Genomic DNA, 17,610 nt, shown 5'->3' on the forward strand with positions numbered 1-17,610 from the left:
ATCTTGTTTATAGTTCTGTGACTGACTCCACTTGATAATGATGATTGATGATGATGTGATCGTTTAATAATTAGATAGAAAACAAACAGAGAAAACTAATCTGACACCAATCTGGTGATCTCATATATATCTCAGACTACTGTTAATGAAATATTACATCATTACACAGTGAGAAGTAACTCTGTGCACTTACTGGGGTAGTTTTGAGGTATTTTGAGGTATGGGTACATTTTAGATTAGGGGTTTCTATGTGAAACAAATGATGACATTCACATCCGTGTACAAAATAGCTCTACACTGGTGTGACACAATGTTCAGTAATAACAGGTAATAGCGCAATATGTATTATCAAATTATGTACAATTAATAATAATCTAATACCCTCAAAGCTCCTGTCAGCAGGAGCTTTGAGGGTATCAGATTATATTATTTTGAGGCTGCAGGTAAAGAGTGTGAATATTTCCTTCACTGTAGGCAGTGCTGGAAACACCCTGAGACCCTGAGAGCAGGTTTGTCCTGCTGCACTGTAACATTCAGCGCCTGAGGCATCCACAGGATGTTTGTTTAGTGTCTCTGAGTGATGTTACTGCTGCTGATCAACACAGAAAAAACACAATACAACTCTGTGGGTGTTGGTTTAAAAATACACATTGAATTAGTCACAATAATTTAAAGTGACGTATTATTCTCTTCCTTCTTGCTTCCCTGTTGCTAACACATATCTAATCAGCCAATCACATGGCAGCAATTCAGTGCATTTGGACATATAGTATCAGAATGCGGATTAAAAAGGTGATTTAAGTGACTTTGAACATGCTGTAGTTGTTTGTGCCAGATGGGCTGGTATGAATATTTCACAAACTGCTGATCTTCCGGGATTTTCCCACACAGCCATCTCAACAGTTTCCAGAGAATCTTGATGAAAACAGAAAATATCCAATTAGTTTCAGTTCTCTGGCTTGTTGATGTCAGAGGTCAGAGCGGCCAGACTGCTCTGAGCTGATAGGAATTCAGCAGTAACTCAAATACAACAAAGGTATGCAGAAGAGCACCTCTGCATCAATACACCAAATCTTCAAGCAGAAGACCACACCAGGTACCTGTCAACTAGGAATGATAAACTGAGGCTTCAATTAACACGTGTTCATCAGCATTGGGCAATAGCAGACTGAAAAAAATGTTTCCTGGTCTGACAAGTTTCAATTTTGAGAGATGAGTTTCATATGCTACAACATTCAGATGGTATGGTCAGAATTTTGAGTAAACAACATGACACCCTGCCTTGTATCAACAGTTCTGGTGTAAGAGTGCGGGATATTGTCTTGGCTCACTTTAATGGAGCATCATGTAAACACCACAACCTGCCTGAGAATGGTTGCTGACCATCTCCATCCCTTTATGACCACAGTGTACTCTTCTTCTGGTGGCAGCACCCAGCACGATAACACACCATGTCACAAAGTTCAAATCACCTCAAACTGAGTTCTTGAACATGACAAAGAGTTCCCTGTACTTAAATGGCCTGGACCAGTGAATCTATGCCAAGGAGAATTACAGCAGTCCTGAAGGCAAAGGGGAACTAGTGAGGTGTACCCAATAAAGTGGCTGGCATATTAGACATAACCAAAAATACTCACCAAATCTGAAACACACGTTTCTTGGACTGAGTGTGCAACATAGAAGTCACAACATTAGCCAGGTAACCTATTAAAAACGTTCCACACTGGAGAGGTGCAGTTTAATGATGCCGAGAGGTCACTTGTTAATCAACATGACCACGCCTGTAGCCCTGCAGGTGGATGAGCTACAAAGAAAATCACTCACATGCTTTTGATGTTTGGGTTTCTCTACATTGCAGCTCTAGCGGCACCTCTAGCGGCAGCTAGAGTAACTGCAGTTTTTCATACAGAATATCTATATGCAGCAAATAAGTGTAATTTCTCATAAACCCTGGATATTAATAATCAAGTTGAAAGCAATAAATTAGAAATAAAGAAATAAATCAGCATAAGCGAGCATACAAGCGGAAAAAGTGATGGAGCAGAGAAGCAGGAATCCCATTTAATTCCTATTCACCACTGAATTTTTCTCATATTTAGTTAATCTGGTTGAATTTTAGGTAACTGCATTGGTTTTGCTCCTAACCAAAACCTTATCAGGAAAAAGTGAAATATGAACTCTGCTATATTTTCCACCTCTAGGGGGCAGCATGGCACTGTGACAGTTCTGGGTCCAGCTTTCTGTCAGACTTGTAAAACTTGAAAGTGAAGCCGTGAAACGGTGAGCTCCGTGTGAAATAGATTGCCTTCTCAAAATTTATAGCTTCGTGTCACAAAACAGCCACAGTTCACCTCCAGGACATCCCTCTGTGCCTCCTGCCTGCTCTGCAGCCGCTCCTGCTGAAACCAGTGAAGCACATGAAGGAATCCCAGGAATGATCACCTTGTTAGGCATACACAACTTTCCCCCCTAAGCCTTGCAGCCTGCGGGCCCTATTAGTTTGCTGCTTGGCTTAACACAGGAGAGAGAGATAATACTGTGGCACTTGAGGAGGTTGATTTGTTTGTCCCACAAAGAAAAGCAGCAAACTAAGGTCGTGCCCTGCCAACAATAGCCAGTCAGCCAACGAGGATAAGAAAGCTCCATCTATTCAACTCCTTTTAGTGCTGTGGTCAGCCCCAAGTGGCAAGAAAGTTTTCAATCTGAGTCCTCTACAAAATAAAAGCACTAAAAAAGAGATTAAAGAAGGTTTAATGTGAGTTTTAAACAAGAAAAAAAAACAAATTTAAATGTCAAAATGAGAACAGTTCTCTGCATAATGTTTGAATAAAATAAAATACAATAAAGAGGACTTTTAGCTCTGTGCTCCTGCTCCGTGCCAGGACTCTTTTTTATTACCCCAGAGACTGAAGGAGGTCAAACCTGTGCTCTGAAACTTGATCTGGGCCAAGCATGGGCTGCATTTGCTTCATACATTCCAGCAGGAAAAATATTGACCCGCTGAGAACGAAATTAAAGATAGAGCCTCTGTTGACACAGCTGCTTTGACCCTGCACAGATTTTACCCGAGCACGAGGGAAGTCAGCGGCGATCATTACACAGCAGACTGATCAAATCGTCTCAGCCTCATCCAGGGGTTTCAGCGCATTTACTCAAATACTGCAGGACATGCAGTCGGTGGTTTGATTTACTCGACTGTTCATATTTTCCTTTTTTAATTATATATTTTAACATGACAGACAAACAGATGACTTTATCTGATTGCTCAGGTTGCTTGCATCTTGCGTCATGCAAAACTCCTTCAGGTAGTTTTCTTTTTCACAAGGTTCATGATTATTTTTCTTTTGTTGTTTTACAGCTGTCATTCATGTCTAGAGTTTTTTGATACAAGGTGATTTATGCCAGGGCATAGTCGGTAAAAATTCAGGTCATCAAAATATTCTGAAGAAGATCCTCCTGAGTATTTCTCATAGATCAGTGCTCTGTGCAGTCCAGGGGGAATTAAGAGGGTAAGTAGCAGCCAGATGCTGATCATCAAATGCAGTGATTAACTGATCATCAGCCAGTGTGAGCACCTCTATAAAAACAGATGTTTTGGCAGCTTGTTGGCGTGGAGCTTTCAGAAGTGGGTTAATACAATGCCCTGGAGAAAAGATGTTGGCAATGATCTTAAAGAAGCAAATGTTGCTGACCGTAAATCTGGGAAACGGAGGGCATTTCTAAAGAATTTGAAGTCTATCATTCTACACGGACAAGAATTATGCACAAGTGGAAAACATTCAAGACATTTGCCAAAACTACAAAAAAAGAGTTGCATATCAGACTCTATGCATCTCAGTTAGCATATTAAATGTTAAAGTTTACGACTGTAGAATTGGAAAAAGATGGCTTGTTTGGAACGGTTGCTTGGAGAAAGCCTCTTCTCTTAAAAAGAACATAGCACAGCTTATGTTTGCAAAGTTAAATTTGAACAAACCAGAAAACCTCTGGACAGATGAGACCAAAGAGAAACTAAACACAGTATATCAGCACAAACACCTCAATAATAGCCGTCAAGCACGGTGGTGGAAGGGTGATGATTTGGACTCGTTTTGTAGTCATGGGACCTGGACACCGTACAGTCAGAGCGGACCATGAGCTCCATGTGAGGCCATCTGTCCAGCAGACAAAGCCTGACTGAAATCAGGTCATGCAACAGGACAATGATCCCAAGAACAGCAGAAGATCTACAAGAGAATGGTTAAAACAGAATGAAGGTGCTGCCAAAACCTTCCTATTCTTAGAAACGCATTTATTCTGGAGTATTAAATGCTCCTCTTCTCAAACATTTTACAGTGTAGATATCATTTATGGATGCAATTTGCACTACTTGCTTGCATTGTGTTATCACTGTTGTACATGTAAATTTTTTCACCCCACAGTATCAGGCCCTTACTAAGCACATGTGGCACTTTATTGTAAACTGCACAGTTTTTTTATTCTTTTCCTTCAGCTAGTATCTAAAATGGGTTTTTTTTTTTAAGCTTCATTGTGCAAGATGACAGTATACTTTTTAAACAAACGGGGCAAGTTTCTGTGTGAAATATAAAACCTAGAAACATTCACCACCACAGCTATGGCACAGTGAAGACCAGCCCAATTTCCATATCTGAACCCTCGAGTGCACTTAGACTGAAAGGAGGGGGAGAAGTTTGAACTAGAAACTTAAACTTAAAAAGAACATGATGCACAAAATATTCTTTAAAAAAAATGTCTAAAAGAAAGAAAGTCTTGAGAGGAATAGTTGTCAGGAGGTCTGCACCAAGCAAAAAACAGGTGAGAGTAACTGAAATGAAGTTTATTTTAGCCTCAGCAGGATTTAAGTGTACAGAGAGGTAGTGGCAGGAATTTGTCTCGCTCATCCACTCTCCAACTCACAGAGTGCAAATCATCACAGTGCAGCAAAATATTGATTGTCAGTTTATCTGAAGAAATTCCCTGATTCGGTCCAAGGAGGACCCATAAGGTCCTCACGTGGTCCTTACAGGCACTGCTGATGTACACAGCGGGCACAGCTCATCACAGACAGGTAAGAGTTTAAACATGTTTTAAATCAAAGCGTTTCCAGTATAAAACAGCTTTAATGTGTGCAGCTTTGTTCGGAGATGCTAGAAAAATCACGTTAAGACAGAAAAGCATCTTCCAGAAGATGTGTGAGTAACACTGTGATGTCACTAATATCAAAAGAAACCTGCATGATGAATGGTGATTACAAACTTGTAATTTTACTGCTCATTAGATATAAAACTGTATAAAAATGAATGTGTACAAAGTCCCTCATTTACTGTTCCCTAAAAAACAAAAAAAACAAAAACAAAAACACAAACACAAAACCTCTTACTGAGAGGAGATTTTGTATTTATAGCTACAAATAACTTAAAAAAAACATCCTGGCACATTTCACTTCATATACCCTTGATTTCCAATCATTAAAATAAAATAAAAAATAAAAAAAATAAAAAAAGGAAATATTTTGCATTTAACTCAATGATAAAAAATAAAATGTATATTCAGATACTGTGTGTAAATGTGACCTATTAGATTAAAAAGGAAGGGGTCAAAACTGGATATCGGTTACAAAGACATTACAGGTTTCATTTGTTTACAATGCATTCAATGCTGGAATAATCATTGACAAGCATGTTTAACCCATTAAAGGAAGATCCACTCAGAGTAGAAAGAAAAATGTTGGAAGATGGGGCTTAACGCAGGAATATAAAATGAACATTTTAAAACCGTATTTACAAAAATTTTCACTGGACAGGACAAAACATCATTGCCTTTGTGATTTCACCAATTAATCAAAGAGCTGCTCTAATAATACTGAGTGAATTCATGGACGTTGAAGCTGCTGAAGTGAGGATTTTATTTATCTCACCTAGCTGGAAAGTCTTAATATTCACAGCTCAGTGTTTACAGGAGCACATGGCACAGCTCTCCAGCCGTTTGGTGTGACAGTGTTGCACATAAAGCAGCTTTACTTCCAGCCTCAGAGTTTGTTTATAAAGAAAAGGTCGATAAGAGGTTGTCCTGACTCGAAGAGCGCTTGTACCCCGAGGAAGAGCTGAAGTACGTCTCCCCATCAGTGCTGATGTCATCGTCTTCGTCGTCATCCAGATTGCTGAGCAGCGAAGCAGGCGAGTTCTTGCGTCTGAACAAACAAAAACAAACAAAACTATTAAGAGTGTTCTTGTTATAATGTGTGTGTTCTTTGACATTACTAGAGCAGCTCTGCATTATTTGCAGGCCCTAAATCCATCCTGAGTGTGAGCTCCTCCTCCTTGCACCTCATAAACTAAAGGTTTGAACAGGGACAAGGTGGAGCTTCTGTGAGATTATTACATTATGCATCTCTGTGTGACATCATAAAGATCTGAGAGCAGAAAAAACTGCCTGAAACACACCTCTGACTTGTACAAACACAAACTTCATTTTTAACAGGAGTGTTCACCATTGTTACTGTAGGTCTTTAAAAAATAAGCAAACGTAACCTGACCATCTACAAATTAAATTCCTACATCAGATTTTAATTTCTGACTTTCTAAGACCCTTCAATGACCTGCAGGAGCCCACCAACTTAACTCAAGTGGCATAATTATTTAATTAGTAACTGTAATCTAATTCATTTCAGATACAATAATGGTAAATGGTCTGATATTTATGTAGAGCGTGTGCAGTCTAAGTATTTTAAGCACTCTACTCTTGCCCAAAGGCACGTCAACATGCAGGAAGGAGCCCAAAAAGACCTCCAAGCTCAGCCTCCTGAGTTTGTGCTTTTACCTCAACTCGCTTCGCAGAGCTTTGAGCTGACTCTGGAGCTGCTCGTTGGCCTCCTGCTGCTCATCGAAGTCTCTCTGCAGCTTCTTCTTGCTGTGCTCAAGTCGGTCTATCTCCTCCTCGGCCTCGTCCATCTGTCTCTTCAGTGCCTTCAGACGCAGATTTAACTTCACGAAGGGGGAAAAGAAAAACATGTCTAGAGTTAAAAGAGTTCTACTAAGATCAAATTGTATTTTCTTTTTCTTTTTTTTTTATTTGCCTGATAAATTATTAGTCTTGACATTTGTCTAAGTCAGAGCAAAGAGAGTTTAATGACTGTTAGAGTGGGCATGAAGGTAAGGGTTACATACTTGGTCCTTTTGATCTTGCATTGATTGCTGTTCTTCCTCAACTTGCATCATCATCTCTTTTACCTTCCTCTCCAGCCTGCGGTTCACCAGCTGCATGTTAGCGCGCTCCCTGAAACACAGGCGATGCATCACTAAACATAAACATGAGCTAATAATTCAGACCAGCGTACATTTTATGACGCAAAGACCTACAAGCTGATCAAATTCTTTAAGTCCGACGATCTCCCAGTGCAAACTAAACTATACATTTAGATAAGCTCCAACTTTCTGACTCTGTGTCCTAAATCCATGTGTTCAGGTATAAACTTTCATCTGAAGCTTTAAACTAAACTCTCACCGTTTCCTCTTACATCACCTCAACCACAGCACCCCTCAGCTCTATTCCCAGTTGGAGTTCCCATCTCACCTCTCCTCCGCCTCCAGCCTCTCCTCCAGCTCATGTATGCGTTCCTCCAGCTGAGGTACCTGGCCCTCTCTGTTGGACTTCTGGGAGCCTTCTAGATGACTCACTCTGGCCTTCAGATCCTTATTCTAGAGAGGGCAGGGAGAGAAAACCACTGATGTGTTTGACAAATGTATGTTTATACCATAATCATGTCTGTGTACAGATAATAAAATGATGGAAATGGACAAATCAAATGAATGTGATGAAAAGACAAATGAAATGAGTGTGTGTTTTGGACTGAGTCTGTAGCTGTTATCCTCCAGACAGGAGTGTGTACCTGTCTCTCCAGAGCAATCTTGTCACACTCCAGGTCCTGTCTGCTAGCCCTCTCCTGCAGGAGTTCATTCCTCATCTGCTCCACCTGTCAAGCCGAGTCCAGACACTGTCATCGCTACAGTCCCACACAGTCTGACAATAGTTATGATCAGACACTGACTCACAGCAGAAACCCACGTAACACCTACTGAGCCAAAATGCTAAACAATAGAAAAGTTAATGCTGTGTGAGCTCTGCTTAATTGGTGAGCAGGATTTCCTTGCTTGACTGCATTCCACCCTTTTATTGTGATTGTGATGCCAAACTGTCAGAGACACAAGGTTGTAGTACAAAAAAAAGACAAACCAAAAACCCCACAGGTAGCTGACAGTAGTTTCTATGACGCAAGAGTCAAAACGTCCTGTATTCATAGAAACACAGAATGGCCTCTGTTTCATCTGAAATATCATCAAATCCCCTGATATTACTGACCGATAAAGGCATATTTTTTGCTTTGCAATAAGCTCCACTGCATTCACACCTTCTCGTTATCAGACACTTTCACTCAATCCAACAGACCTGCTACTCTTCATTGTGATCTGGTGATCTTCGAATAAAGCAGAGTTTCTGTTTAAAGGATTGTCTGGTTTCCAGGTGCCTCTTCAGCTTGCTTGGCAACTTGTTGCTCTAACCTGACATCGAGCATTAGTTTCTTCTGTCAGTTTGTTTTCCTTTAAGAGGTGTTGTGTGGGTTACTCTACAACTTGGTGATAAGTTTCACATCATCAAAAATTGCATCTTCCTCTCTAACTCTGATGTGTGCCATTATGGTAAATTTATACGTCACTCATTTTTAGTGCAGCTCAACTAATATTTGGCTGCCACAAATCCCATGGCACACCTGGGCTCCCCTTGAGCCAAACCCACGTCATCTGAGATACACTGCTGTAAAGAATATGTCTGTGTGGGCTTTCAGATAGTACAGAAGGTATTAGTGTTTAACAAGTTGATAAGCGAGGATTAACTTAAATATAAAGCCAAAAGCAACAGCAAGGCAACTTAACTTACGGAAAACAACAGCAAAAGGAAACATTGATCCTGGATTTGTCCCCTGGAGACAAAATCCCCCTCCAACACTTATTTTAACCATTCGAACAAAGTAGTTTTGTTTGTATCGAGAATTTTAGTAATATAGCCAAGGGTTGAGATGCTGGACACAGATTCACCATTTCAACCATGTTCAGTTTTTATGCTAAGCTAAAGCCCCTTTCAAACCTGCCAGCTTTAAATCAGCATTATGGTAACTTTTTGGTAAAAGTTGTTACCTGAACCTTATTCGGGTGGACCTAGAAACATTTTAACTGCAGGCAGACAAAAATGACAAATAGCTGCACACAAAATTAGGACTGTTCACATCTCTTATGTATCTTTGTGAGTTGCTCAGCTCACCAGAGAATGCCCTAAACAGCAATAACACACACATAATGATGTTTTATCTCATCAGCTGTTCCTAATTTGCAATAAGATTAAAACATTTGTCTATGATGCATTTTTCGTGTTCCCAATCGAGTAGAGCGATCTCACTTTCTGAGCCTCAGGGGCGGGGCAGCTGCAGCACACACACTCACACACTCTTGTGATGATGGGATCACAAGGAGTAAGAGATTTAAACAAATAAATGTGTCGTTTTCACTTAATTCAGCAGGGTGTATGATGCCAACCGTTGTTGCTAAAAATGCAGGTAAATGCTTGTATGGCAAATATCACTATTACTGTGGCACTCTCGCCATTGTTGTAACTATGTGTGAATAAACCTTTAACAAACATTAACATAAATGTCTGACTTGCAGAAGGTTGTTAAGAGGTTAGCAAAGACAGAGGTTTGCAAGTCATGCACCCTTTATGTGGAAAGGCCTTTTTGTTTAAAAAATATGTCATAAGTTATGAATCCTGTGTAAATCCATCAAACTCAATCCACAAAAGCACTAATGGTACCTCAGAGAACACAGTACTGGGTGTGAGACTTTAGAACATCTGACTGAGAGTTAAAGTAAGATGACTGTTTTTTGACAGTAGTCTGGTGGCTGTGATGAGTCCATGAGCACATCCTTACTCCCTGTTCAGCAGCACTGTCTGACAGCAGCTTGAGTGCTAAAAACTCTTCTAAATTGTTTGTATGCAGAAATAAAAAAATAAAAAAAAAAAAATATATATATATATATATATATATATATATATATATATATATATATATATATATATATATATATATATATATATATATATATAAAAATCTCGCCACAATGAACAAACTTTAATGAATCTCAGTCTGTGACACATATATATGATTTTTTTTTTTAAAGAAAGAGTTGTTTGTAAATGAATCAATATGATGAATAAATTCAACTTGTATTGTTTCTGTGTTTAATGCTGATATTATTAGATCTTACAAACACAGATATAAGACCTGTACAGATAATATCATCTGACACTGAAGAAAACAGCGATTAGCACAATTTCTAAAACTATTCCTTCAGTACTTCTGTCATCACACATCACCTCAGTGGATATTGGATCGACTCAGAGAGGCCTGACTGTTCAGTGATAACCTAGTTCAAAAGAAAAGGGGCGAATGAAAACTAATCAATACAGCAGTGATGGCTCTTTGTGAGAGGAGCTGAGAATTGGTGATATTTTATGCCAATTAGTGGGTGACAGTGGGCTGCTCTGATGAACGATGGCCCCTATAACTGGTGCACCCAGCACAGTGCTTGAGGGAGCTGAATCAGCAGACTGGAACATACAGCGAAACTAATCTGCTTTGTGAGAGACGGCAGGAGAGTAGAGGGGAGATTACTCTCATTTAGACAGGAGAGGAGCACCTGGTGCCAGGAGAGACGCAGGTGTTCTTCCTGCTGCCTCCGCTGCAACCGCACCAGCCCTCCACCCCATAGCCCTTCACCCACCTCTCTCTCCTCCCCACAGACATTTGAGCACATGCACCAGCACATACCCGCACGCACGAACGCACACACACACACACTCTGCTGGCACTCAACCTATTCCACTCTTGTCGCACAAAGCTCGAGTGTTGCCTTGACAACCGACCTCAGCCTCATGCTGAACCAATGCCACTTTGTCACAATGCCACTCTTTCCTCTCTGCAAAGATTTTTTAAAAGGGGGGACCATTTATGCAGGTTTAAATACTCTAATGAATTGCACTGGGGCTCTCTTGATGTCGCTGCTCACTTTATTTAAAATTTTGGTTACAACTTCAAAATACGTGAAGGGAATTTGTCCCAAAGCCAAATCTTAAAAGCCGCCTTTGGCCCCAATAGTTGTTAAAAAAAGAAAGGGAAAAAAAAAAAAGAACTATCTGTGGCTCCATAGTTTTGTGGTATTTTTTAAACTCCAGAGCCAGCTTCCTCCCTCTGATTATTAAGATCTCCCCTATGGACAAACAAGTGTTAAAAGTACATGCAATTTATCTAAATCTTACTTCACAGTGTCTCTGTCAGCAGTTTTATCACAGTGGAAGGAAAACTGGAGCGTTTGCTTGCAAGGACAGAAAAAAGAAAATCTGACTTCTAGCACAAGAATGAGATTTGTTCTCAAGCCAAAGTTACTGAAGCATAATTTCCAAGTGCACTCCACAACCTGAAAACTTGAGACATTTGGCAACTTGCATATTTTGGCTCAGGCGGTGCATTAAGAAGGGTCTTTTGTGGCTGATGCATGAAAATTGGATAGACACTCCTAGACCATGCTGGTGAGCTGCCAACCTGAATGATTATGCAATATCATCTTACAAAGCAATAACCCATCCACTTTATCCAGACCAGAAAGAAAGAGAGAATTTTTGAGTACTGATATTACATGTAAAGACACAGACACTTGAAAAAAACCCATGAACCTGCACAAGAATCACACACATCAACTCTTTAAGGACACATCTGAGACCCGAAGCTGTTATATGGAGGTCAAATGTCCCTTTTCATTTAGAGATTAGTGGTTGCAATCATGATGTTAGAAATGGAAGACAAAGTGACAGGAGATCTAGAACTCATTTACAGGCTGACATAAAACAGAGACACGTCTGTGTGTGTATGGACAGGTGAACACTGATGATGAAAACGTGTTGAGTGTTGAGTGTGTTTCACCTGCTCTCTTCCTCGGTCTATCCTGTCCATCAGATTGTCTCCACTTTGACGCTCCTCTTCAAGGTTCATTTCCAGCTGAGCAATCCTCTCCTACAAAGTGAAGCAGTTACATCTTTATGAAGAGTGTGTTTTGCCATCACTGCTCTCTGTAAATCTTCATACAAAATTGTGCGAAATTAAGATTTGCCTTTAAAAAAACTTTTAAAATAAAAAATGTTGAAAGGATACTTCTGGTCTTTTGCAATAATGTAACAAAGCAGTCATTAGTAGCTTGTGTACCTCCATGAGTTTGACGTGTCTGGATTTTTCCTCTTTAGACAAGGCGTTTTTCTCAGCCTCAGCTTCAAGATCACGAACTCTTTTCTCTAGCGTATTCTCCTTGACCAAGGCCTCATCTCGCTCCCTCTGAGACTGTCGCACTTCCTCCTCCCGGCGCAACAACTAAAACCAGAAACATTTATATATTTCACTATGATCTTATGACATACATTTTATTTCTGGTCCTTGAACATTTGAGCACTTTTAAAATAGTGACATTATCTTTTTCAGCATCAACTCTAATCTTATCAAGTGTTAGTGCTGAAGTGATGAGCAACAGTTAGTTGCTGTTTAGCGATAGTATTAATATGATATAATATACACTCCCCTGGGTGACTAATGCATCCAGCACAGTAAGTGTTTCCCTCAGCTGCAGTGCCCCTCACAGCTGGAAAACTGCCCTCACTGCTTAATGCTAAGACTGGAAATTCATCATCTGCCCTCTTTTTACTCCCACAACAGATATTTGCCCATTAGTGTAAAATTGTTATATGGTTATTCATGTAATGATCTGAGCAATACTTTAAGTACGGCACTGCACTGTTAGAAGTATAACTGGATAGTTGTGCATCTTTTATTGGATCTTATTTTTAAATTTATGCGATTACAAAATCTGTGGAGTAAAACCTCTAACTTCAGGCCGTCTTCATAGTCGGCTTGTAAAAAGAGATTTATACGTACAAGATGCTCACTCGATAATTCAAGTAAAGAAGGTGGATGTATGTAGCCTACACTTCATATGGTAGAGGACTATTGGAACGTTTGAGAACAGCTAGAAAATGTGGACTAAATGAAGCAGTCCAGGGCCCTATTTCAGGAAGCCGGTTTAGAAAACTCAGAGTGAAAAACGATACTCAGGGTTGAGTAACCCCGAACTGTCCAACTCGGAATATTCGGTTTCAGAAAGGCTGATAACAATTAGTTCAGTCAACGCGGAGTTGCTTTAACCCCAAGTTAAGCGCACGCACGAGGATACATAAAGCCCTGATTAGTGGAGCACAGATTAAGCGAGTCACCATGGAGACGGAGGGAAAGAAGGCGCGGTCAATGTATTTTACAGCGCTTAAGGCCGAAATTCTGATGGCAGCATATGCCGATAACATGCAAATTTTGCGGAAAAAAAGTAACACAGCATCAGCTGCAAAAGAAAGGGAGCATGCATGGCAAAACATAGCCGACAGAGTCAATGCGTGAGTGTTAATTTAAACATTGATCTAGGGATTTCCACCCATATAACACATTATTTTATTATATTTTATTTTGTATTTTATACATTTTATTTTGTGATGTGATGTGAGCGCAGGTGCAACCCAACAGGCCCCAAACGTTCCTGGCAGCAAGTAAAAATGAAATATAAAAATATAGTCCAAACAGGTAAGGTGTAATTGTATTATGAGCCATAGTGCTTGGTCTGTTTGTCCGATGTAAATCAATTGCAGTTAGAGGCTACATTAATTTCCCCTCTGTAAGCACTTATTGAAATTATCTGAGCACATTACAAGTACATATTTGCTTACTCTGTATGCTCAAATGTGACCCGTTATAGCCAACAGAAAAAAAAAGCGGAGGCCCGAAAAACAGGTGGGGGTCCTCCACCACCACCACTCACAGAGGCTGAGCAGTTGGCTTCCACATTTGTGATAATGTTGGCAGCATCACATATGATCTTCACAGTGCAGAGAACACAAATTAGCATCCATTACTATAACGAAATAATTTGTTAGTTTGAAATGCTACAGGGAACCATGTACCTGTACATTAATGCTGTGGAAAGACTTCCTGTTCACAAAGTCTCCTTCATTTACTGAAGGAGCAATGATTGGAATGTGAGTGCCATCTATACAGCCAATCACGCCTGGGAAACGTGAGAATAAATGTGAAATTTAAGTAGTAGTTCAAGTATCACCACATCATAAATTAAGTTTTGTTCATCCTGATACCTGCAATTTTGTGGAATCCCTCTTTGATAAATCTTGTGGGTCTGTGACCGGGGAACACCACAAACAAGTACAGGAGACGTTTCAGTGCAACTGTAACATTCCTGACTGCCCGACAGACGGTAGCCTTGGAAACGTGCTCAGCGTCACCAATATTATACAGAAAGCTCCCGTTTGCAAAAAACCGAAGTGCAATACAAATAATATGTACAGAACTGAGAGAATGTCCGCGATGTGTCACATGAGCAATATTAGGCCTGAGGATGTTATCCAAATAAATTATAGATTGTGCTGAAAAACGGTAACGTTCACACAGAAAATCATCAGGAAATGATAAAATGTCCGAACGCGCTCTAATCACTCTCTCCCGGCGGAGAGCTCTGCGGAGAATTTGGGCTTCAACATCTACTGGCTCTTCAAGGAAGGGGCACGCCATGTCTGACACTTCCTACAGTCAGGTTTCCGACAAAGAGGTGGAGAAGGTCAGGGTTAGTTGAAGTAAACCTGCTAGGGGGCAGGTTAGCTTCACGGAGTGTGTCGTCATAGTAACTCACTCAGAATTAATCTAAACTCGCTTTGTGAAACCGAAAACCCAGAGTTTTCGTTAACTCAGGGTATACTTACTCAGAGTTTGCACTAAACCGGCTTTCTGAAACAGGGCCCAGAGCACTGAATTTCTTGGGAAAGGTAAGTGGAGGAGGAGGATGTGAATCAGCCAGCACAACTTTCACAACAATGATTTCACAGCGCTAACATCCTCCTCTTCCTGTGCACCAGCAGGATAAAGATATCATAGCATGGATGCTGACAGAAAAAAAAAGGAAAAGCCTGGACACTGACCTTATCTTGACAAATGAACTCTGTTCACAACCACATTGTACATACAGACAGACATGCAATGTAGAGCTCCATGTTTGCCCAGATCAGCAAATCAGTAAAACTAAAGGCTGGCCTATTATACATGTGAAAAAAAGCCTGCAACTAATGACTACAGGTTTCAGAGAACAGTTCACATAAAAAGGCCTGTCTTTTTTCTTCTTTTTTTTTGAAAGGCAGCCTCTTGTGGTTTCAAGAAAAAAAATTAAGGCAGAGTCTGCCAATACCTCTTTTTAAAGGTACCCGTGGAGTTTTCATTATAAACAGGCACTGCTTTGTTTACAGCATTAGAGCTCTGGGACACTGAGTGTATCCTTAAGGACTAGCAAGCATGTTTAATACATTTCCTACCTCAAGACCTATTAGCAAACAGCCATTTTTGAAATCAGCATTGTTTACAGTCATCATCTTTTCTTCCTGTACTGGCACATTAGTTCCAACAAGTTCTACCTCACTGTGCAGTCAGGAGAAATGTGTACAGAACCCTGTGAATGTTACTAAAGCAAACAACAAAAACAATATTCACTTTCCAGAACTAGATTTCATTACCTCTACATGGTACCACTGAGTATTCTTTTTGCTGTGTTTACACTTTTTCCACACATTCACTAATACAAGAAAGTGTCAAATTTTTATTCTCTCAAAAGGTTTAAACTCACTGCTAATCAGTTATATAAGCAGGGCTCGCGAAATCGCTAGCGTGACATCCCAGAGCTAGTGATATCTCCGGTCGGGCGACCAAAATCAATCTAGCGATCGGGCTAGCGATTTTGCTGGCCCTGATAATCATAACTTTACACACAATGTGTCTCACACAAATGATCTACCAGAATTGCAGATAAAACACAAAATCTTAGCCCAGTGATCTATGTACCATTATCTGCATTACTCACTGATGCTATACACAGTTTTTGCATCACACATTGTGACATTTCTCCAGGACCAAACTGTTTCAGAGGTCACCAAAAAGAAAATCTTAACTGCCCTACCTCCATAAATAAATATTTTATGTATAAATGAAACAACTTAAGGCAAGCTCATTTCAACATAAATGATTCTTTTTCATCAAAAACATTCTTCACATTCCAAAGAGCTGACAATGATAAACTGCACGACTAAAAACAATGCCAAGGGGTCACACACAAACAGAGCTTTTCTATTACTTGAATTGGCTAAATTCTTTCACTTTAATATTATGCTTTGGGTTTGAAAGGGCAGCGGGGAGCAGAAATACCTAAGTGCTGACATCACTCTCTGAAAGTAAAGATTGATGTTGGTAGGAGTGCTCAAACTGGCTGACTCAGAACAATAGCTCATAATGTGCTGGTCTGCATGGAATTGCTCAGATAGGCTGACTGATAACAGCCTTGATCTGGCCACTGTGTCATTTCTTCTTATTGTGTTTACCTCATTTTGTAGGGTTTTGGTAGTCACCAGGTACTTCTCCAACTCCTGTCCTCGCTCTTTGAGAAGCTTCTGCAGCTCGGCCAGCTCCCGGCGGTTCTTCTCCTTATAAATATCAATCTGCTCCTGAAGCTCGCGAGTGGACGACTGGGATGCCTCCACGATGTCATTCATCTGAAGGTGTGGTGACAGGGACGGAAGAGGCAAAAGAAAGCAAGATGTTATGAAAAAGTAGGGAATTTTAAAGATAATGATGTGGTTCAGATGCAAGTTTGATAGTATTTTATCATTTGTTTGCACATTGGACTGGACTCCTTTTATAGAGTTATTATATAACATGAACCATCTCAAAAAAATAATGTTCTTCTGGAAAGCTTCCTTTAAACAGGACCCTTTATACACCTTTTATTATTGAACCCTCAAGGTAGCTTTAGATGACTCACAGTTCATAATAATCCACCTTAATCTAATACTGGGCCCTGATGCAGCCCATCACTTCATTCACTCTTCAAAACTATGGTTTTTAGCTATTAATCATGTGCCTGAGATGACTATACTAGGGATATCCATCGCTAAGATTAAGTAATTTGATGAGGACTGCATGTTAAGAATGAGTCAACATCGCTCTTCTAAATAAAAGGTTTTTTTTTTATCAAAGTTTTCTTGGTTACTCTGCTTTAGTAATGAGTCTGGAAAATAATTTTTGTAACAAAGGTCAAACTGAATAAGCACACGGCCTCCATCTTGTTTGCATAACCTAAAATTCTATTCTCTGCATAACAAAAGCAGACATTCGGTGTGAAATTCATTCAGATCAGAGTGAATAAGTGAATTAGTGAATAAACAAACACTCAGAGACTCACCTCCTTCTGAAGTTTTTCCACTGTACGATCCAGCAGCCTCCTTTCATCCTCTATGTCATTCTTCATGCTCTTTAATTGCTCCTTCTGATTTCTCTCTTCTTGAAACCTCTCCTCCAAATCGTTGTGTTCATTGCTGAGTTTGGTGAAGTTTCTCTGCAGAATGACACAATAACAAATGTGTCAA

The 17,610-nt window shown here is 40.0% G+C and overlaps 1 protein-coding gene across 2 annotated transcripts in view; it reads right to left on the reverse strand.

Moving 5' to 3' along the window:
- Window positions 1–4,822: 4,822 nt before the first annotated feature.
- Window positions 4,823–17,610, reverse strand: part of cgnl1 (cingulin-like 1) — a 33,817-nt gene continuing 21,029 nt past the window's right edge. For both annotated transcript variants that reach the window (XM_026168979.2, XM_026168988.2), the window contains exons 11-19: window positions 17,427–17,579; window positions 16,567–16,737; window positions 12,308–12,469; window positions 12,029–12,118; window positions 7,889–7,972; window positions 7,573–7,697; window positions 7,167–7,275; window positions 6,820–6,983; window positions 4,823–6,190 (exon numbers count right to left, since the gene is read on the reverse strand). In XM_026168979.2, the coding sequence (XP_026024764.2) occupies window positions 6,040–6,190; window positions 6,820–6,983; window positions 7,167–7,275; window positions 7,573–7,697; window positions 7,889–7,972; window positions 12,029–12,118; window positions 12,308–12,469; window positions 16,567–16,737; window positions 17,427–17,579 (1,209 nt within the window). In that variant the 3' untranslated portion in view covers window positions 4,823–6,039. The remainder of the gene's footprint in view (window positions 6,191–6,819; window positions 6,984–7,166; window positions 7,276–7,572; window positions 7,698–7,888; window positions 7,973–12,028; window positions 12,119–12,307; window positions 12,470–16,566; window positions 16,738–17,426; window positions 17,580–17,610) is intronic.

Source organism: Astatotilapia calliptera, chromosome 1 (assembly GCF_964374335.1).
Source record: "Astatotilapia calliptera chromosome 1, fAstCal68.1, whole genome shotgun sequence".
In the NCBI taxonomy this organism is placed as follows: Eukaryota; Metazoa; Chordata; class Actinopteri; order Cichliformes; family Cichlidae; genus Astatotilapia; species Astatotilapia calliptera.